This window comes from Triturus cristatus, chromosome 1_2 (assembly GCF_964204655.1).
Source record: "Triturus cristatus chromosome 1_2, aTriCri1.1, whole genome shotgun sequence".
Taxonomy (NCBI): Eukaryota; Metazoa; Chordata; class Amphibia; order Caudata; family Salamandridae; genus Triturus; species Triturus cristatus.
Window position 1 is genome coordinate 832,719,905 of NC_140580.1, and position 23,863 is coordinate 832,743,767.

Consider the following 23,863-nt stretch of genomic DNA (forward strand, 5'->3'; position numbering starts at 1 on the left):
AATTCTAGGCCAGAAACCATTTCATTAAGCATCCCCCAGCAGCTGACAAAGGAATGAGCGAGCCACAAGGTCATATCTATTCACTATTCAGGCGGGGAGCAAAAAAAAAAAAAAAACTTGGACTGAGATCATATCATGGTCGTCATCATCGCGCCCACTAGAAATTCTTCAAAATCTCAACACTACCCACACAACCTAGTCTCTGCACGGACCATAAAACTGGAAAAAGTCATCCGCAGAATGAGCTGCCAGGGCAAGAATTCTCCACAAAGTTAGCAGGGAAAAGTGACAACTTCACAGCGCTAGAAAGAAAGCCTCACTCTTTAAATATATGTTATGACTACTAGTTTTGTGTAGAAGAAAGCAAGACTCGGGAAGACACACCGCTGTAGAATTGATATGAAGATAATTTGTGGTCATACATTTAGGACCAGAAGTTGAGCGGCATTTTGCCATTTTTTGCGTTTTTTTTTTTTACTTCCATCAGGCAGGCAAAACCTCCCAGAAGAAGAAAACGGGATGCGTCAAAGTACTCGACTCGTTTTGCAGCGGCCAGATTCATCACACATTTTCAATATATTCCCCCAGGAGATACATTTACATGCAATTAATCTAAAATGTAATCATGAACATAGTATATAGTTATCCTGAGCATCTGTCGTGGATCAATAATGGAGTAATTTGCCCAAGATTCCACTCAAACCAGCCTAGAAATACATCCAGACAGGAGACACAACACAATAAGACGCTCCTCTGTTACTGCCCCATCTGAAAAAGGGCGTTTAAGTTAAAAAAAAAAACACACACACACACACATATATATATATATATATATATATATATACACATACACACAGATAGATAGATAGATAGAATAAAACAATTTATAAAGCAAAGCACATGGCTACTTCGGCAGAAGTGTCCCAGCGCATACAAGGTCTAGCTACCGAAAGGAGACACCGAAAGCCTTAAGGAAACCTGGGAACTATATTAAAAAACACATTATTAGATTTTTCCAGAGTAAAAGCTCTGTCTTAGATTGTCTGAGCAGCAGCAGAAAGGAGTTCCTTAGCTTGGGAGCCAGAAAGCTAAAGGAACTGATGCAAGCTTTCGTAACTGTGGGGACTTCAGCAAACAGATCCCCTGAAGACCTCAGAGGAGGTACAGTTTGATGAAGTGGTGAAGATAGCTGGCACCTGATTTGTTAAAGACCCTGTAACAATAGCAGAGAGCCTTGAAGGACAGATGCTTCTGCATCGGAAGCCTGCACAATTTATGCAGAAGAGAGCCCATCAAAACCAGTTTGGGAAGATTCAGCAGTAGCGAGCTGCATAGATCTGTATGCGTTGGAGCCTTATCAGCTGAAACAGAGACTCCCAGTTATTGGATGTTACAGTAATCTAGCCGCGAGATGGATTACTGTTATCTAAGCTTCAGGCAGAAGCCCGATGAGTAATTTTAACATCCTAAAGCACTTGCCTGCTAAGGCAGTGATCTGGCTATAGAACGTGAAGTCCGCGTCAAACAGTACGCCCAGGTTCTTGACCTTGGGCTTCAGGAGGGGACCAAGTGATGAGTCACCAGTCGGGGGTCCAAATAGAGGCCTGCCGCCCCACCGAATGAGGACCTCAGTCTTGCCTGCATTTATTTTCAGACAGTTACGGTCCATTCAGAGGCCCACCCCAGACAGGCAAGTCCTCAGAGAAGCCGCAGCAGAGTTCTGCAACATGGTGACAATGATCTGATTAGCATCGGCGTACGATATGGTGTCAAACCCATGCCTCTCGATGATATCTGCTAGAAGGCACATATATATATATATATATACACACACACATACATATCAAATAAAAGTAATGTGAATTAAATCTACAAAAAAGGATGAATGAAACATGAAAATAGCATTGACTTTGCATTTTAAGAATATTTAGTCCAAGTGTTTTATCCCTCCAAATACACTCAAATCAGAAACGCAATTACATTTGTACTCCAAGAGGTTTTGGAGCCTACTTCCAAAAGTAGGGAGAAGACGCCACCCTTTTCAAAACCTTACCCGGACAGCTTTTCTGTTCTTAGTTTACAAGCTTGCCTTATGCATGAGATTTACTAGCATGCCATGCATGTTTTGAAGTAAACATGGTTCACACAAAGAAACTTGGCATGAGGCACGGCAATAGCTAGAGTGCCTTGAAGGGACCAGAAAATGTAAATTCTCTAAAGTAATGACACTTTTTGCATATGGTGAATTTGCAAGCATTCTTTTTGTAGAAAAACCATTCCAAAAATTAAGTAATACCATCCACTTATAAGTTTATATAGCACAACAGTTATGCCTGCAACATACAATTAGCATTGCAAAGCTGATCGGTATCACTTTTATGACTGGATTCTGAGTTATTGGCTTTGCAAGTGTTCCAGCTCACACAACCCCACCCCACCCCACCCCAGCGGACATTTTGGAATGCTATTTCTTATGCTTTATCAAAAAATTATTCCAAGATGGCCACCGCACCAGCATAGCTGTCATTTTGGAACTTTTTTCATTCAACTATTGCCGGACAGTGCTAATGGTTTTTCTTATGCTTGTGACAATTCAAAAAGCATTAGCAAACCCAACAGCATGAGTGGCGGCGGATGGTAGTAGAAAGGAGCAATGCTACCTCCTGCATGTAGAAAGGCACAGAGATGGTGAGCGGGAGAAGAATGTTCTGTGTAACTGAGAAGAGGAAACCACAGGATACTGCTTTGCGCCCACTCCCTGTACTGTAGGTGTACCTAAATATTAACAGCTGTCACGCTATATTAAAAAATAAGTTATTACTAAATTTAAAGTATCTGACTCACCAAAGCTCTGGTAACATTGAAGCATTTTCCTCATTACAAAGTCCAAAAGATAAAAACGTAAATGGGGGCATTTTGAATACATGTAGGAGCGATAATGCCAGTTATAGAGCCCAGGGTCACCACAAGGGGAATGAACGCAGCCAACTGGGGAATTAAAAGGATATACAATTTAAAATAAAAGATGTACTGACACAAGATGGGGAGTATGGTAAAGACCCATTTGCTTGGCTGCAGTGTTTGGTTTTGATTCAGACAGCTGCACCCCTTCTTGAATGAGTGGACATTGTCTTCATTCGGAGCGCAGTCATTTGTTTTTAGTACATCCTGCAAGTCAATTTCCTAATTACTTTGTAGTTGTATATGGTTACCCTTGGTGTCTCCTTCCACAACAATAGCATTTTGACTCAAAAACAAACTGGTCTACAGAAAACTAATTTTAAACGCATCTTCGACAAATCCCACCATGTGACATGGCCATAGCAACTGCACTATACACATACCGACTAACAACTCAACTCAAAGAATAGCTCGACAAGCAAGAAAGCTTGAGCGGAAGAAGCAATAACAAGAGTGCACTCAATATTGCCATACTAAAGATAAGCGAGCCCTGTGCTCCAAGCCTGTTTCTGTAAAACTAATGCTCAGATAAGGCTGTCAAACCTACTGAACACTGATCAATACCATTTAAAAATCTTACTACCGATAAGTTTTATAAGAGCCTGGCGCCACTCCAATTTATGAACAGTTGACATGCAGATCATTCCAATATCTAGATCCCTGGAACTCAGAAAATTCTCTAGTGCCTCCGTCTCCTAAGAAAGTCTATGGATCCGCAAGAAAACCTATATAAATGATTAAATTCATGTTACGTCACCTCAAATGATGCATTACATAGTTCTTCCCATGCGTACCAGGTCTCTTGATCATTGAACAACTGAGTATTTTCCTACTTAAGAAACCAAAATCTAAAGGAGGAACTCTTAGGTGCCTTATGTAGGGACGGCAGTAGGTATGTGGAAGGATCCTAGTAATGGTCTACATCATTTACACAGAACACTCATTCATAGCGCACTATTGCAACAGGGGAAGTAGTAAGCAGACTGGATGCTTTGTGCTGTGTGCTTACAAAGGGAGTAAACCCCTTTGTGGGTCACAAAGCGCTCTGATTTTCCTTGGGTACCCACCCGGGCGTCTATTTCAGAGTGCACATTTTAAAGTGTCTGGTTTGTCAAGTGTGCATTTAGCATTAAAAAAAGTCTCAAGATAAGAAGGCAGACTAGTTTGCACAGAACAGGGCTGGCTGAGGGGCATTTTCTGCTCAAAATATTCTCTTGCCAGTACCTCTTAGGACTGTGAGGGGTCCACTCACTCAGGACTTTAAGTGGGCCGGGTCCCACCGGTGCTTAGCACCAGCAGTTTTTTTAAAGGTGGCCTCGAAACGGGTCTCTATCGGGCTCTGTTTTGTGCCCTGGCACAGGTGGTCCGTTTTATCCCGGACTGCAGTGACAGCAGGCACATCGATGTGCGCCTGCTCACACTTCTCACTAGTGGAGAAGTTACGGCATGACGTCATGCCAGGTGAGCCTTGTAGGGGATAGGAAATCCGATAGAGAGAGTCATTTTCTCACTGGATTGCCCTTCTCTTTTTAAAACTCAGGAGCAGCAACATTATGCTGGTGTCACCAGGGCTGTAAGTGGAAGCTTTTTCAATATTATACAGTAGCCATAGTTGCTGCTTATTTATCTTATGCAACTAACAGCCACTGACAAAGCTAATAGTCCTGACTTGTTGTAGGTATGTTGTTACTTGTTGTATCATATCTGGATGCAATGACAGAAACAGCAAAATGCAAGTTGGGCGGCACACTTTTCTAAGCACATTTTTAGCTTACTTTTTTTAAGCCACGCCCTTAATTACATTGGTCACGCCCCTTCGAGAGACCCCCCCCCCCCCAACAGTTTTTTTCATCCGACTCAAAGCCCTGCACTCACTTACAAATTAAAAAATCATCCGCCATACAACCAAACCATGTGGTGCCCTGAAATCGTAATTTCATTAAACACAGCGCGACCAATAATGCTATAAAATATTGAATTAACTTGTTTTCTTGTGCTCAGACCACGGGTGGGGGAAAACAGTGGTGCTTTTGGCCGAGCACTGCCTATACAACATAAGACATCTTCAACCCCACTCCAGGCCAACTCCGAGCACTCGGCTTGTGTTTGTTTATGCCTCCGTCCAATTAGCCAACTTGCTACAATCGGGTTTGTTTGCCAATTGCTACGGCGTGTGTTTGGCAGCTTCCCGTCTCGGGCTGTCCTCCAGAAACGCTGTATATTTGCTAAGAGCTTTACGATTCCATTCCTGAGTAAAACGTAGACTCCGAGGGATGCACAGGTCTGGGTACCTCCCCATAACAGGAGGGTTCCGGGCACTCCGCTGCCGACAGCAACAACGGACTGCTGCATTTCTCACTGTTGCGACTTTCTTCCTTTTGAAGGCAGGCCGGCAGGGCTCGGGCATAGACCTAGATGGAGAGAAGTAGGGTCTGTGGTGTTTAGGAGTCGTTTATGTTCAACGTCGCTTTTAGACGGTGTGCAATCGTGTGCCCCTTCATACCTTTTTTTTCAATGTACATTTAGCCATAAATTGCACTTCTAAGCCAAACATCAATGCCCTTCCCACGCCCCTCCACCCGCATTCAACAGATTGGGGGCACCATTGTTGTGTCCTGCTGGACACAGTCTAGTGTTTTTGCCAGCCTCTCCTTCGAGGGCTGGCCCATACACACACCCCCTCACCCACCCAACACAGGCGTCACCAGTCAGGTGACCCTGCGAATAAAAGAGCCCGAGTGCAGTGCTCAAGGCGAGTTCCAAGTACCATACAGATGGTGTCAGTGTCCTTATTTCCAAAGTATGTGGGACTAGGGCCCATGACTTTACAACCATGAGACTCGAGGGCCCCCTTTGTACCTGAGAGTAAAGACGCTCAGCCCAGAAGCCAACTGGTCCGTTTAATGTCTGCCACGGAAGTGCTGCAGTTGCTGTGTTTTAGCGGGGGTGGGATGGGGAAGTTACAATGAATGGCTATGACCACATAATGAGTCGAGAATGGCGGGAATCGGGATAGTCCTGGAAACACGGCCCTCCACGTATTTTTTAGGAAAAAAATTAAAGAAGGGAGTGCAAGGGCCCAAAGAAGGGAGTGCAAGGGCCCAAAGATTTTCTAAGGAGCCAGAGCTGCAGACCACTAAAGCTCCCTTGGATTAGATTGCCCTCATATCTTTTTTCACAGCCCTACACTCCAAGTGTCTTTATCTCACTCTTGCTGGTTCTTTTCCATCTCCGCTTTGTTCCTTTGTCACTATTTTCATATCTTTGCTTTTGTACTTTTCTAACTTGCTCTGGGGTCATAGACTACTTAGAAATAAGTTAAGGCACCAACACCAATTAAGCACACCAGACGAGATGGTGCATGCGTCCGCAAGCTTCACGTGGTGCAGGCTGTAACTAGGGTTACCAGATTTTGAGAAGCAAAAACCAGGACAGGCCAGACAGAAAAGCAGGACTCAGGCCTTTAGTCTTACTGCTATATGTGGCCTATCCTATTTTTTGTCACGTTATGTAAATATGTGAGATCTATCTATCTATCTATCTATCTATCTATCTATCTATATATAGACAGACAGACAGACAGACAGCCAGCCAGACACACACCCCTACATTTACTTAACATTCTCTATGGCAGGAGCTCCACCCCGAACCCACTTGCCCGAATCCCATCTGCGGGGAGCATGTAGCCCACTCCCTCCCGTCCTGTGCTGCCTGACAGAAACGGATACATTACTGGCATGTTTTCAGGCTTCTGAGGCACCTGTGGAAGGTAAATATACCTTTCAATTCTACTGTGCAGAATGACCTGACCTTTGCCCCCCAAGAATGGGGCATGTATTTAAAATTAAGAAAAGCGTTGGGACACCTGGTCAGTCCACTAAAAACGAGACTGTCTGGGGAAATACAGGACACCTGGTCACTAACTGTAGCCCAATCCTACTACCGGCCTGTTGCAGAGACTAGTGGCCACAAGAAGATCCCAGAATTCCATGTATGCCGGCATGTGAGGCACTGAACCTCAGACGCGTGAGGATGTATGGAGACCAACCCCAGACGTCCACCCGTGTGACTCGAAAGCAGTCCCTTCACTGGTCTCCCCAACTCCAGCACCCGGGTGTAAAGGATGGGCCTGTGCAGTGCTTCATCCAGTACTGCCGCAGCAGGCCGCATGGCGTGACTACCACATCCAGGAAGCAGGCAGGGGTTGGCAAAATACTGATATAGTTCACACAAATATGACAACATGGAATACATACAGGGACGGCTTTAGGGTGGAGTGACCAGTGCAACTGCACCTGGCACGGAGTTCGAAGGGGAGCCTGAGTTTGGGCTGGGGGGGCACTTAGATAGGAAATCATTTTGAAGAAGTGGTTTTTAAATTGATGCGTTTCTTCTTTGATCAGCAGGTTTTAGGCAACAAATTAAATGTCAAGATAACGCTGGTGATTAATGCTCCTGCTGGAGATAGATCGAGTTTTGTCTAGTGGCAGTTTTGAGTCATCATATGGTAGTGCAGAGGGTTAATGTGACTGTTGCAAAGAACGTGTACCATGAGATCACAGAACTGTATTTATTTGGATAGCTCAGTGGGTTACTGTTTTTGTCACAGAGATCCTTTTGTTACCTGCAGTTCATAAGTTAAAATGCTAATAAAATACAATGATCTATGAACTGTTAAAGAGCTGCATGCAAACTGCATGGTATAGGTTGGAACATTATGCTTTTCCCCCACTCTTTCACATTACCCCATTGGTGCTAAAAAAAGGGTTGGTTTGGATAGAAATACATTCATAAGTAAAGCAAACTGTAACCACTATGGTATGTATTAAATCCTAAATGTGTGCTTCATCGGACCAAACACTTTTAGAATAGACTGCCTACTTATTTTGGAATACGTGATTCCTACACCTTGTAATCCTGATTATTTTATGTAACATTTCCTATAGACGGATTTACAAACATATGATTCATTGTCTCTGTATAGTTTATGTGTGAAGTAAAGTGCTCAGACACATTACACTGGTATAAATAGCGCTATAAAACAATAGAAATGCATTTGCCAGAGGGGCCATGGAGAGATGAGGGTCGCTGTTGGATGGTGGTAGTGAGGAAATCCCTGGAGGAGGTGGTCATGGGGGGGTGTTGAAAAAGACTGTTGCACCGGGCACCTCCAGGGCTAAAGCCGGCCCTGAATGTAGAGAGTGGTGTTGACACTGAACAGCAGTCTCTGATCTTGTGTAAGCTACACCTCAGCTAGGATGGTGTGTATGCAGGGCTCGAGTCGGGGTACCACGCGGGTGGACGGCGTCCCCCCACTTATTTTACCGGGTGGACGCCGTCCCCCCTGCCCAAAGATGGAGCCGGTACCCGAGTCTGCACCTGCGCGCGAATAATAGCCTTTCAAATGCACCCGAGGCTCAGACTAATCTCCCCTTCCACCCCGCGCCCTCCCCTTGCCAGCCTTTCTCAGAGCACATGCGAGGCCCCAAGGCTTCAAGGAGCTGCGCTGTCAACACGCCGAGCATGTCACTTCCAGGGACCCCGACAGATGCCCGTAGTGCCTACGGCCCGAGTCTGTAATAACCGTGTAATCCGAGGAATAGGTCCTGTGTATAGTGTGTTCTTCTGTTTTGAGTGACTGCCACTTATTGAAGTATTTATACCTCTACTTGTATCTTGTATGTATTCACCGCATATCAGACGGAGACAGGCAAATTTCGTGACGTGTCACTTTCTGTGATGTCACTTCCGGTGACACCACCTAACTTGGAGCGTCCCCCCACTTCTTTTTTAGGACTTGTGCCCTGTGTGTATGATTAATGAGAGAGGCGCCGCTATGCCACCTAAGACACCTCACAACCTCTCCAGTGCGGACACTCTATCCTGCCTCAATCTGTGTTACGTGTACATCTGTGGTATTTGTAGGGCGCAAATCTAGTCAAAGAGAAGCTGTTCCGTGACCCACACCTGCGGGGGGAAAAAAAACATCTGCAGACTTCAATTTTCCAGGTACCACGCTACAGGAGCTTTTCCAATTTGCTAATTTTCCAAACTGATTTGCACACATTGGTTAAAATCATATGATGCCCAAGGCACTGAGTGCAGTTAAAAAAATATATATATATTTTTTTTTAGAAAATTTGTTTTTCTCCTTTTTTGCCCTGCCTGCTCGGTCTTAGATTCGCACAGGCACTGCGGCTGGTCTTCCAATCGAGTGCTTCTAACAAGTACAGAGTAGGACTCATTCTTTCAGAAGTGTGCCCAGTATGAGGACATCTTTCCTAAATCGCTCGACTTCGGCCTCATGCTATCTTGTGCTTCATTGTCTGGTCTGCCCCTCACTGAGGCCAGGCATCTGAACCTTTCAATGCCACGGTTCTAGTTCCAAATTTAGATGAAACCTCCATTATACGATGTCCGGTGTTTCCTTCGACACAATGGCCACGGAAGAATGCCTTCTTAATCGCCAAGGAGCTGGGTGGGGTGATAATCAACTTTCTGGAACCAATTTAGTTTTCCACGCTTCCCTCCCCAAGCCTGTCCTCTTAAAAAGACCTGAATGTGTAGAGCCCCGCCACAGAAGAGGTTGTTGGACCAACCCTTACAAGGTCAGAGGTATCTGCCTGCCTCCTGCGGCCGTCTCCGGTCAGTAAATCTGTGAGGACACAGCCACGCGCATCCCACCTCCTCCCGCCTTTCAGTGCCTCCACCAAGTGGTTTCGTCTAATCCCGGCATATTGAAGTTTGAAAAATGTAGCAGCAGGGTCGATACGAATTCAGAGCAAGGCGACTCCGGCGGATCTAAAAATGACAGACTCATTAAAGTGCAACAGGAGACGAAGCACGCGGGGATGTCTGCGAGGAGGGAAGGGGCCCCCCCGCGTCCTTGGAAATGGCGCCACCGTGGGGACCTGCTGCGTGGCTTTTCTCTACATGGACATCCTTTTCCACGCGCTGTAAGGATTCTCCCTCAATGCGCAACTTTTGGAAAATGTGCTACTTGGATTTTTCTCCATTCTCCCACTATTTTCGTGCTGGATGAATTTCACTGAATATGCAGATTATTTCAGTGTGTCGCTTGGCTTTTCGCTCAATACAGTTTTGATCGTCTTGTTACAGTCAGTTTTATCTGGTTAGGGTTGCCGCTTTTCATAGAAAAGAAAATACCAGCCATTGGTTTAGATTTTGGTATTCTGGAAAAGCCAAAAACTGGTAAGTAAACAAGAATTTGTGTAACAAGGTCAGGATTATTTAGTAACATGACAATTATCGTTCAGTTTGCACTAATAATGGTGAAACGATCTAGAAAGTTCTCAAATATGTTGTTACAACTTTCTTTAAGTGTGTGCTGTTGAGCCTCAAGTTTCAGGAGTGAAAAAATGGCTTTCAGTGGTGTTCTCAATATATTTACCAGCCTGAACATAAAATTGCAGGCCAGGCCGGTAAAAAACAACCATGGGCAACAACCCTATGTCTCGTGGACCTATTGTTACAAATACTTTAACATACACAAAAGACAACCTTGGCTCCACCCCAGAGAAGTATTATTCTCTCGCCTTATCTATTGACTGCATTTTTTAAGATGTAAAATACTCTCTCATGCACCGCAATGGAAAAGTGGACAATCCAATTCTAACATGATGATCAGCAAACTGTTGGGGCCGCGCTACCAGCAGCTGGCCAAGAACTGGGCTCCCACACTAGGAACAAGGAGCGCTGTTGGTGCAGTGGGTCTTGTGTGGTCCACAGACTGGAGGCTTATTTTGGATTATGTCCCTTACATCAATGGCAAATTTAAGACCGATGATTAGTTCGGGCTCACCTATTTTGATGACTCCATTTGCACCAACTTTGTCATCAAGGTTCACTGCACTGCAGAAGAAGGGCAAGCTCGATGATGCTAAGACCTGTTTGATTCATTACTGCTTGGCATAAAACAAATATTTGTTTCCCCGTTAAATATTTTCATGGATACCCGTTGACTAATTTTATTTGAAGTTTTGTTTAAATAAATGCTGCTTTATTTTGTTGATTTTGTGAATTCTAACATTCAGTTGTTTACCTCATGCCAGCACATTATACATTTCTAGATTTTTAAAGAATATTTTTTTCTTTTTAATGTTTTTTTTGTCAGATGCCTGAGCAAAAGATGGTCGCATGTATTTTTTTTTTAAAAATGAGTAGATGGCTGCCCCAAGTATGGCTCTTACGAGACATCAGGCACAAATCTAAATCTATCAGTGTGTCCAGGGATTTACTCTATCCTGCTAGTCCTCCTTTTCAAGTACAAAAGACAATGGTCCTCAAATGGTTAGAATAAGGATTAAATAAATATAGTTCAGAATCGATACTATATTCTGGATGTCCAGCCGGATAATCGATTTAATTTTGCAATAAAACAATGCACACATATAGGAACAAAATACTTGTGGGACACAGTCCTGTATCCAATAAGAACAGTAACATTACAAAACACACAAGGGCATTTCAGGCAAGACAATAGGAGCTTTTTACATTATCCAATGTTTTAAGCTTTTGCAAAACAGCGAATGCACTTTTTTACACAATGGATTAATGCGCATGCTGTTTAGTTGGGGTCGACGATGTTTCGATCCTGTTATGAGGGTACTAGGATCATCATACATCGATAGCATTTAGCAGTTCCACAGCGTCTATTCAGCCTGACGCGTTTCAAAGTTAGAAACCTCTTCCTCAGAGGCATAGACGCGGAAGAATGGTGCGTGCACTCCGGACCCCTCCCTTAATTAACGACGCTGTGGAACTGCTAAATGCTATCGATGTATGTTGTGACTCCCATACCATTAAAGGTTTGATACCTATGACAGCGTCAGAGTGCTTCCTGAAGGAGGGCATCCTTGGAGCGAGAATATTTGGCGGAGAGCCTAGCCGCCGGGAATGCACCACCCCATGGCAGGGGGCCGTGTGATCGGGGATACACCGGGTCGCAATGGAGATGCTGTGTCTGGATTGAGGGAGAAGCACTCAACATCAAGGCCCATCTGGGGGCTTTTATCTTTTGCGGCAGTTTGATCAAGTGTGCAACAGATTGTAAAGTTCATCTTTCACGGACTACAAGGCCCAGCAATACATGCTTCGCTGTACGTCAACGGCCCATACAGGGCGGGCTTCCCTGCATTAATTAAGGGAGGGGTCCGGAGTGCACGCACCATTCTTCCGCGTCTATGCCTCTGAGAAAGAGGTTTCTAACTTTGAAACGCGTCAGGCTGAATAGACGCTGTGGAACTGCTAAATGCTATCGATGTATGCTGTGACTCCCATACCATTAAAGGTTTGATACCTATGACAGCATCAGAGTGCTTCCTGAAGGAGGGCATCCTTGGAGCGAGAAAATATATATATATATATATATATATATATATATATATATATATATATATATATATATAAGGCTAGCTGGGTGCATGTTCACTCACACAGCACTCAGAAATCGTTCACTTTCTATCCATTCAAGCCAGTGCTTTAAATGGAAAAAATAAAGTGGAGGTATTCACCAAAAGGAGCGGAGGACTGGGGGTGGCGTGTGGGCGGGACTAGGGGCAGAGCCAGGGGCGGGGCTAGGTTTTCAACCTTTCCAAACTTTATATGCAAGAAATCCAAGTGCAAAGTAAAAAAATCGGAAGTATCTGTCCTATCGTTATGGCCCTAATAATAATATTAAGGGCATGTTCAAAGCCATCTCTGAATTTTGCCATAATTTTGCATGCTGGAATTTTTAGAAACCCTTACTTATATTGAGAAAAGAGAACTACGAGTCCCAGCATGCAAAAGCATTACCAGCTAAAATCCATAACTGTCTGAAAGTCTAAAGCATTCCATGGAGCGGTCTGTCGCATTTGGGTTAAACATGGTTTCCCATATGAAACAAGCGGTTTAAATCCACCAAACCAAATAAAAAATTGGGTTGCCTTGAAAGTGTTTTTTTTGTTTGAGGGAAATTGTAAAATTGGCAGCAAGGGCGGGGATTTACATTCAAGTAAAAATACTTCATTTAAATTGCTGTTGAACTAACATTCACAGTCATTTAAAACAATGACATGCTGAAACGCTGTACTGTCCTAAAGAATGCGCCCCACACCATCTCCATTAGTTTTATGGTGGACTCTCAACTACTACTGTGCAGGATCACAGGGTAAACAAGACACCCTGCTGCCTCACGACTGCTGGAAGAGTTGCAGAGAAGCAGAACAAGATTGCTGAGTCAAGGTGAGAAGAGCTGCTGTTCTGGCGCTCCTGTGTGAACTCAGGTCAGGATTGCAAAATCAGAGCTGGTCCTTTTTAGGTCTCGCCTGAGCCAGCGCTTTAGCGCTGCTCTCGCGAGAGCTTTTGTAAACGGGGGATTTGAAAGTGCAAACTAGTGCTTTCAGGCCGCCAACTACAGTGCATGTGCGCCGGGTGCGCGCACCATTTGGCAGCCTGCGTGATCACTTTCGCGGCCGCTTTGATGTTCTCAGTGAGCCGCGCGGCCGCTGAGAACATCAAAGCGGCCGCGAAAGTGATCACCATTTGCCACCCCCTCCCTTATCCCACTTCCTGCTAGTTGACAGAGGCAACCAATGCAGTGTCTTAAGGCCTCCGATGCAGAGGAGTGACTTGTTTAAGTTAAATGTTTCCTCATTCTGGAGGCATCTCGTCTGTCGTCACATCGAAAAGGTTTCTACCGTTGTATCCTTTGCTTTTAAGCGGCCGTTTTCATTATGAATTCTACTTATTGCAGTCTTTCATATTTTATTCTACTTAGTCCAGTCTTGTACGAAAATACTGGGCAACTTTAGTAGCGATGTGTATCCACTCCATTTCAAGCTCGGCCCCTCCGTGACTTCTGTGCAGGTCTAATGTGACCCGTTATATCTTGGGTAAGCTTTATATATATATTTTTTTGTATAAAGTTCCTTGTGGTACAGAAAGTGTATTCTGAGTTTAATTGTCATTTTTTGACTTTATTGAAACTAAGGAGCTACGTTGTCATCAGTCATAGCTGAATTTTCTAATTTAGAAATGAGGTAGAACAAGCTGGGCCATCCATGAAGTAGCGATATTTTTTTGCTCTGGGCGCCCTTAAGCATAGAGTTGGGAATTTAGCTTGTGCTGACTTTCTTTTTTGCTTACTTAAGAGTGTCTTGCTGCGAAAGCAAGACATCTCTTTTGAGTAGTTTTGCTTTGTCCGACAGTGCATTTAGCTCACCCTGGCACCCATTGCACTTCCTAATATTGACCTATTGCGAACTGCAACTGGGGTGAGGTGGGGTTTGAGGTTAGTTTGTTGGGCTTCTTGCTCACTGCATATTCTGCGTGAAATATTGTAGTCCTAAAAATCTTTTGTTGTATGTCGTGCCTCGTTTTCAAATTGCGCATTTGGAGCGTGTAGGAAAGAGGCGGTCCATTTAAAGCTGGGTATTATCTGTTCCACTATGACTGAAGTGTGCATCCACAAGCAATAACCGGCTGCGTTCTGTGTTGCCGTCCTGCGGCGTCCTGTGTTTTTTCTGAATGGATCTAGGTAAGCTTCATATATGATGTGCTAGTGGGCCTTCTATCTTGTCTGAAGCTTGTCCAGTGTCCGCTCGGACAGCTAGAAGTGCGCTGATCAGGTTTGTTGAGTGACTAATCGAGCAGATTGCCAGACGTTCTGGTTAGCCTTCGATTAGTGTTGCTGAACACCTAAGTCTCGTGTCTCCATTGCTGTGGTTAACTGTGTGCTGTTCTTGCTCAGTGTAGCGGAATTGCTGGCAGATGCATTTCTTGATGTATGTGCATCGACATAAATGATGGGTTGGTAGAGGGCGTAGCTGCAACCCCTGGCTCAGAAGGGACGGGGCAGTGCAAAGAACAGAAATCAAAAGCGACTGAAGAAATCGTGCACACGTTCTGTAGCTGTAATCTAGCAGCTAACTACCATGGCAGCATCCCTGGTGTGCCATAGGTGGCAGTAGAAGATCCAGGGACTAGCACCACGTGGCGCTCTGCTCAGTCAACATGCTACCTTCGGATTCTGTGAGCAGAGTCACTACTTTAATGTCAAGTTTTAAGGGTCACCTCGTCTTCGGACTCGAAACCATTTTAATTAAAGTACTTTCGGCTGCAATTTTGAAATACTTCCTGCCTGTTTAATAGTTAATGCACTGGACTGTTCGTATTACCCTGTCACTCTTGTGTATGTGCCCTCTGCCACTATATGCACAGGTAATACCACTGCTCTCAAGTGTGAACAATAGTTGGTTACTTTTAAAGGCTTCTCACAATTATAAGAGTCTAAAATGATGACCAGTTTTGTTGGTTGTAATCGATCTTTTCTCTTAAGAATTGTTTCCCAATCGGAGTTATCTGATACTGAAGAGTTGTTGGCCTTTGCTTGTGAAGATATAGTGCTTTTTGGAGCAATCGCACAAGCACTGTTGGGGATCTAAAATAAACTGCAAGGTTTTTGGCTGGCTCAGTAGAACAGTGTGCTTATTCCCTAGCATAACCGACTGTTTAGGTTCTAAATAGGAGGTGCTGGAGAGAGCTGCCCCTGTAGGTTCACTGGCAGTGACAATAGGAAGCAACTTCGACTCCCTGTAAACTTGTACTAACAAGCATTGGCATTGCCAATAGGTCTTGATTTTGGGACCTTGTAAGTATTTAGTTATGCAACTGTTGTATGGCTAAACACTTATAAGGTTCCAAAAGCGAGACCTATTGGCTATGCCAATGCTTGTAAAGTGCTGCCGAGGCACGAGAACATAAAGCTCACCACCTGTGTCAAGGCAAGGCCCCCCCCATGAGTACCGAAGCGCACCACCTGTGTCAAGGCAAGGCCCCCCCCCCCCGCAATAAGTACCGCAGGGTCGGATTGGGATCACAATACGGCCCGGGTACTCCCAAAAAAAGTGTCCCACTTTCCCGGATCGTCCCTTTCATGGATCACCACCTGGTTATTCTCCTTAGACTAATTTTTTTGAGAAATGTTTGGTAAATTAAACATTTTAATGCTTCTAGAACCATTGAGATTGGCATAGCTCTGCATGCTGGTGAGGAGAAATAAAATAGCCTAGGACCACAACACTTCATCTGGCTTGGGTTGCCACCTGGACGGTACCAAATAGATAAAAATACCAGCTTTGGGGGATTTTCTTCTGACAGGTATGTACTTTAAGTAGTAAATGTAAGGTGAAAGCACTTTAAAATGTGTTCTAAAGCTGGCTTAATACTCTGTGACTGATAGTTAAACTAAAAAAGAAAAGCTGAAAAATTATATGTTACAATGGAATAGAGACTTTTTTTTATATAATGAGTTCTCTTTAATTATCATTGTCCAGCCTTTGCAGAATCTGTCTGCTTATTTCTTATTATTTTTTTGTAGTTTTATGTAGTGTAAACTCGGCCTGGAGTAATTAAAGCAATTTTACATGACCACCAGTTACATTATACAAGATTATGCTAATACATTATACAAGATTAAATTCATTTTTAGGGTCGAACCTGAGAGAGCATGCCCTAGCTATTGTTTACAAAAAGGGCTTGGAGCCCGAGCATTGCTTACTATTTGTGCATTTGATGTCACTCTTCTTTACAGGCTCCCTAATTGGCCAGACCAGGCCAAACAATTTCTGGTCATTTCTGTGGAGTAGGGACAGATTGATTCAAGTTAATCTATGCCCATCTGCTGCTCACGACTGATTGAGATACTTTTTCTCTCCCCCTCCAACTTCCCCGGTCTGCTGCTCCCTCCATATCTTTTGCACTTTTTTTCTTGTTTTTCAAATTTTCAACATGGTCCAAGGCACAGAGGTTTTTTTTTTAATTTCAGTTGCGGCTCTGGACTTGAAAATATACTCGGTAATCGTGTTATTCTCAAACAGTAGAAAGAAGTCCACTGACAACTTTCTCTCATGTTTCCCCAGCGGAATAAGCGCTATGAGTGAGTACTGCTGGGGCACTCATATTTCTGGTGTAGCAATATCCCTGGACTGCTTAAGGCTGAAGAGAACAGAATCTGAAAATGTGCTGGGGGAAGCCCCCCTCTGTGCCCCAATGTCTTCTTTATAAATGCAAAGGGCTGATGTGTTATGTATTTGTTGTATACAGCGCCACCCCTTGACCTTCTCAGTGCCTCGATGTAGCCACAAATGTGCGTTGAGACTAAACAATGAGAAATCTGTATACACGTCAACACTCCCAGTTACCATTCTCTGATATTATCCATGCCTGAACGTTCTTAAAACTCGCAATCCTAAAAAAAGAATACATTTTTTAAAAACCCTGTACCCCACTTTTCAAGAAGTGCAAATTGCACAGACCTTTCACAAGCAACTCACAAAGTCAGGAATAACCCTCCTTTGTTTGCATCCAATATCTTCTAAAAACACATTGGTTTGGGAAGCCCTTTCTGTGGCTGCATAACACCCTTTCTGTCTGACAGCAGAGAAGTCTCTGGTAATTAAACTTCGGAAGCTTGTCTTACAGGAGCTCATGGTTTACAGGTGACGCTCGGTTCATGATATAATACTCTAATCTGCTTTACTCAGTTGCCTATAATCAGGGGCCCATCTGGTTTTGCCACGTGCGTGCACTTGCTTTATGTTTCGCTGACATCTTCCTGCACTGCATTGTTCATATAACTCTTGTAAATGTTCGTTTACAGCACTGACACTGTTCCACTCGGTGCTTTCTGTACTTTTATAGACACACATTTTGTGCAGTGCTTCAGGACTGACCTTAACGCCACATCCAGTCTTTAAGCCCCGAACTCCCCAACAAGGCCTAAAAGACACTGGGGCTGAGGTGACAACACCTGGCTGCTAGGAAGGCCGCTTCTCTTACCCACCTCCCAGCCCACCAACGCCTGAGGTGATAAGGGACCAAAGGCTACAAATCACCCCTCTCCCCCCCCCCCCCCCCCGCCCGCATATTCACACCCTCCCCATTGCCCCCATAACCTGAAGACCATGGCCCAGCAGGGGATGGCACATCAGGCCTCCAGTCTCAAGTTACAGCAGCTCAGGAGAGAGGTGATGCTGGCGCCTCATTAGACAGCCATGGCCTGACGGGGATTAGGGAAGACAGTCTCTTGGGCCAGTTTGCAGAGGCCCTTAAAAAACGGCCCACAAGTGCCCCTGGAACACCGGTCCATCGGCCAATGCCCGAGTGCCCGCCTTCCCATTCCGACCCCGAGTACCGGTACTCTCTTTGTCCTAGGAGAAGTTCCGGTACTCAAGTGGCGAAAATTAAAAAGTGCCGGTACTCCGTACTGGTGAATACCGGCCCATTTAAAGCACGGATTGAAGCAAGTGAGACCACCAGCATCCCTAGGGGAGATCCCTGATCTCTGTCCTACAGAATACTTGTTATGGTCCCTCCAACACCCCACCAAGCCCCTGGGTGGTCCAACAGCTGTAGCCCATGCCCTACACTGCTGCCTGCACCGCTGACCTTCACCCAAACCCGGTATTAAGACTTCCCCTGGAATGTAAATCCAATCTGCCAGCCCGAGCGCCATCCCAACTTTATTGGAGTGGGGACAGGCTGATTGGATTGTCAGGTGATCTATCCTGCTTTACTGACTTCCCAGATACCAAAAGTTACCACCCAAAGTCCTTCTAGGGACCCCAAACTGAAAACATAGGCTTGGGTGGGTGATCATTTTGCCTTTGGAGATCCTGTGGGCTGGAATAGCAGAAAGGAAAAGGCAGACCCCACGATTGTGCGGAGCTATGTAAGTTGCTCCTTCCTGTGAGATCAGCGCTTGCAGTGACGTCACTTTCCCATGCTGTGCTTCCCACCCACAGGGGATCAGAGACCCTTGCATAAGAGCACAGGGACAGGAAGATGGCTGTAAGGACACATGGGCGATTTCCTTCCTTAACACTCCATAAAAGCCAAAGTGTTGTGAGAATAGAGGAGGGGTAGGTATTTCTGGTGCCCCTAGTCTACTGTCACACATCCTAAAATAGATTCCACAAGTTATTCAATGTTCTGAGTTTAAAGGGATAAGATGGTGGTGATAATGATCTAATAAAAGTTGTAAATGGTTTGCAATTTCGGCTCTATACGTGTCTCCTGCTAGCACAGCAGCTTTTAGCCATTCTAATCAACATATTTAACCAAAATACTGCCCTAAAAAAAAAAAGGCACCTGGCAATACAATTTGATTGCAGATGAAATGGTTCTCATGCCACCTTCAGCTGGCCCATGTACTCTTCCTTGGCTCACAGTGTACAGGGTCATGGCCAGCAGACTGGACAGGCGAGGATAAGCAGTGTGAGAGGCCCTGGCCTGAATTCTCGATGGACTTCGAGCATGGACATCGATTCACCAAAATGGCAGAGGTAGCCAAAGTAACATCACATACTTTCGACCTTATTGACAAAGGAAATTACATCATACGACCTTAGAACATGAATCTTTCCAGGAAGTGATTACACTTGACCTTAACCCGGATGAAAGCACAATGACGGACATCACTGAAGTTACATAAAACTGTCATTAATTTAAAATTACAACAGGAATGTCTTTATTCGGCTACACTAGATCAGGTTGCTAACAATCTTTGAAAGTGGTGCCGTGTAATACAATACTTGTCCTAAGTTGTACTGAGCAAATCAAATGAAGCAGAGCTCTTTTTAATGGGTTCAGGGGTAAGGGGTTCTCCCCACAAGAAAAATTGGTCAAATAGTACATTTTAAAGCAAGTTTTTCACATAAATCTGCTAAAAAGCCATGGGCTATGAAAAGGACCTTGTTAAATACGCACGTCCTTTCGTGGTGTGCCAAGCCAATGAATCCTGCCATTCCACAGGAGTTGACACTATTTTTTTAAATGTGCTATAGGTGCCCCATATGCCAAAAATAACCTCTATTGTGCAACGGCCAGCATTTTTCCGTGACCTCCTATATGCCACGGGTGCCCTTCATGCCAACAATTATATATAATATGCCAGTTCCTGAAAGTGTAATCCATGCACTGTGGGTGAGCCTAATGATAGTGCCAGCAGGTTGTCAGGTTGTTTGCTTTCTATATGCCACAACTGTCATCCTTTATGCCAAGTCTCACCTCCAACATGCTAGCGCCAGCATTGTGTCATGGTGGTCTCATATATGTACTATCTCTAATAAGTCAGGTCCCCATCTGTTAATAATTGCCTCCAGTATGGCACCACAAGTATTTTGCCATAAGTGGACTCGCAAGCATAATACCACATTCTCGCTGATGCTAATCTACATTCACAAACACTCATTCTCACCTACTCACTCCTACTCAATCATTCTCACTCACTTGCAGTCATTCATTTGTACTCTCTTGTGCTCAATCTTACACTCACTCAAGCATTGGTAGTCATTCTTAAACTGATTAACCCACACCTCACTCACACCGACTTGCACTCATTCTTACTAAAGCCATCATTTTCACTCAACCAGACCCACTCATGTTCACTTACTGACATATAATCTAATGTATTCCCACTATCACGGTCACTCACACACACTCATGCACACACACATACACTTTCATTCATAAGCACGCACACAACATACATTTGAAAACATTTTAATTTCCTGATGCTCCAGTTTTTATAACACTTATATAGTGAATAATATAAAATTATTCACTGTTAACGTAATTAAAAAGGAGTTGAAAATAAGGAGGGTAAAGCCACCACTGTCTTCTTGGCACTGATTTTTCTACGTCTGAGGCCAGGGGGTCACATAGGCAGTGCCAGGGGACTCAGGGAGGAAGCTAGGGGTCACAGCTCTCGCAACCACTAAAAAGCGTCCATGCCTCTGAGCCTCCAAGCATAAACAACTTAGTGTCTATGACCACAAGGGTGTCATGAGGACAGCAAGGCCCTAGTCTAAGTCAGGTGATCCTCCAAGAAGGTGACTGTAGAAGGGCTCTTCGTAGACTGAAGGGAAAAAAAAAAATCCGCAGTTTTATATAGCGCGAACTTGACCCAAAACGGTTATCAGAGCGCTTTACATTGCACCAGTTACGTTACATGAGGACACACATTCACTTTTGGTTAGGCACGGGGTGATTAAGTGATTTGCCCAGAATCACAGGATGTTCAGCGTCATTGCCGAGACTCTAACTCAGTTCCCCAGATTCGAGGTGCACCGCCCTAGCCGTTAGGCCAACTCCTCTCCCCAATTTTGAAGCAGAGTAGCTGTTCCAGACACAAAAATCTGTTCTTTCTACAAAGTGAGCACATTCCATGTCTGAGATACCGCATAGGGACACTGGCCTGGTTACCCCTCCCAAGGGTAACAAATACATTCATAAACTACAGGGGAGTAAGACTTCAAGGATACTGTGTGCTCTGTGAAAAGAAAGTACATGTTGAGTCAAAGAGGCAAGCATTCAAGGGCACACATAGTGCTCTGGTCATTTTACGTCGCTATGGTTTTAATCAAGTGCAGAGTGAGATAGGCCACAGAAGGTGTCAGAAAGCACCGTAGTCTTAAAATTCTTGTACCCACTGCAGAGGCCCACTGAAAAACAGTGCAGTGAAGTCGGTCTTGATAAAGTGGAGAAAATCGTGAGGCAAAGAAAAGAAGGCGAATCGACACAGAAAGGCTGCATAGGCGTTTTTGGCTCCACTTCCAGTGGACTCGACACCGTTTTTCAAAACTGTATACCAGGAGTATAATTTCCACATACAGTGCTTTAAACGGGCAAGTACTCAAGGGAAGGTCCACACGTGAACAGGGGGGCAGGATGAAAGACTACTTTGGCAGGTAGCGAGTTAAAGTGCAACTTTATGGCACTGGAAAAGTAGTTTAGATTGCAGAACTTTATAAGGTTACCAATGAGTACGAATCTGTAGGTCTGTCGAGAACTTTCCTGTTCTAGCAGTCCACGTGGCCGGTCAGGGTTCCAACCAGGAAGACAAGGTAACGAAACCAAGGAAATGTCCTAAACAACATTCCATACATGGTACATCAGCAACCTCCCTTGCCCCTTAGGCCATGAACACTAGCAAAAGGGCGCCAGAGGAAGCTGGACTACAGCTCTGGTACAACCACCATACCTGCGAGCCGAGCTCTGCCACCCACCCAACGTCCCAGCCCCTGCTTGACAATATTCCGAGGCCCCTGGAGCTGGGTCAGGACAGCCATCTAGCCTGATCCTCAAGCCCAAAAGGGGCCTGGAATTTAGACACTTATTTGGGGGAGGGGGCTTTTGATATACCTCCAATTGTGGTTGGCCGCAAACTGGAGGTCGGCGGTTCTCATATAATGCAGCCAAGTTTTAGAACCAGTTTCCAGATTATCTACGTCTGGAATCTAATTCTCTTAAATTTAGAAAACAGCTCAATACTTTTCTCTTTCCGTGATCGATTCTGTTTTTTTAAGGTGTCACATTAAGCACTGGGATGCCCCTGGGTAGCCATGCGCTACATAAATGTGTATTCATTCATTCAAAAGCTGGAAGCGCCCGGTCCTCTAGACGGCAGAGACGCTGGCGGCATCACCTCTAAAGAAAAGTTGCCAGTTTGAAAACTGCCACCAGAATGGAAACCGAAAGTGCTTTTAAAATACCACACCTGATCTTAGTCGAGCACCTTCCAAATGCCCCCGGGGACCTGCAAAGCGGCTGCTGTCCTCACAATGAACTCCCGTAGTTCGGGGTCTGCATTGACAACCCTGCCGCATCACCAAGCGAGCTTTACCTTAATGGAGGGGGAGTTAGTCCATACAAGAGCGTGTCCACCAAGTGAAAAATCACACACTGAAGTTACATAACTAATATATTTCACCTATTTACATATTCATTAAAATGAAGGGAAAAAGTAAAAAAAAAAAAAACACTTTAGGAACAGGGAAGTAAAGTTATTTTTTCAGTCACGATTTTCAGTCGAAAGGTCCTCTGGTTTCAATCTCTTCAGATTGACTGCTCGACCACCTCATGCGCTCCAAGATGAAAGCGAAAATCACAAAAAGTAAAAGCTTCCCTGCCCCGTCTCAACATTCCCACAGAGGTCACTATGAGGTAACTTTCATGGAGAGCATGCAACGCCACCCGGCCTGCACAGAGTCCCTTTCCCTCGTGCCACATCTCACCCTGGAAAGGCCTGCCCTGGCCCCAGTGGGAAGGCGGGTCTCGCCCCAGTTTGCTCATCAGACGTCAAAGGAATTTGTCGCCGCAGCACTCTGCTGTGTAAACACGGCGTGTTGTGATTTCAGGGAGATCGGCCGCAGGACAAAGGGACGTGCCGGGAAGATAAAAGGGGCTGATCTGGGCCCAACCGGCATGAATGGGAACGGCAACCATTACAAGGCTGAGGGGAAACCAGAGTTGGCGTTCCATGCTGTCTGCAAATGCCAGTGTGGCCGTGTGCCAAGTCCCATAGAGCCAAATACTCACACACACCCCGGGCAGAGGTTGAGGGCTCGTAGCAAAGTTATCGGGGGCGGGGCATTTTCACAGACATCTAAGAGACTGGTATCTTCTACAAATGGCCATCTCTACCTCCGTGATCCAATATTTGTGTAAACGTAGCAGTTATCTGGACTACCAGTGCAATTACGTTAAATAAAGTCGTTCAGTGGGTTAATGCACCTGCTGCACAATACTCGGCAATATAACACCAGCTGCGAAGGTCCGTTTAATCTGCGTGTTCTTCCCGCCTGCCGCAGGTCGGCAGCCACGTGGTTTGGTTCGACTTTTATCATACAAAGGTCGATGACAGGGCTACTCATTCACTGGTCTTAAACACCAGTTATGTGCAGTCCCTCCACACTGCAAGACTGTCAGTAATTATGCACCATGTTATTTGGGGTTCCGGGTTGGCGCAATGGATGCGCACAGCTGTACGTGGACAAGCAGGTCAACACGGCGTTCGAGCTAGGGAAAAGGGGTCCTTCGTTCGCAAACAACCTTAAAA

The 23,863-nt window shown here is 44.9% G+C and overlaps 2 protein-coding genes across 19 annotated transcripts in view; one reads left to right on the forward strand and one right to left on the reverse strand.

Annotated features, from left to right (window-relative positions):
• The window catches only part of HSPG2 (heparan sulfate proteoglycan 2), a 903,404-nt gene that overhangs the window by 725,367 nt on the left and 154,174 nt on the right, over positions 1-23,863 (reverse strand). The window lies entirely within an intron of this gene.
• UQCR11 (ubiquinol-cytochrome c reductase, complex III subunit XI) lies at positions 10,602-10,993 on the forward strand. The gene has a single exon (XM_085615196.1). The coding sequence runs from the start codon at positions 10,602-10,604 to the stop codon at positions 10,770-10,772; it is 171 nt and encodes a 56-aa protein (XP_085471322.1). The 3' UTR covers positions 10,773-10,993.

Coding starts and splice junctions, on each gene's coding strand:
- UQCR11 (XM_085615196.1), top strand. CDS start 10,602: ATGATCAGCAAACTGTTGGGGCCGCGCTACCAGCAGCTGGCCAAGAAC.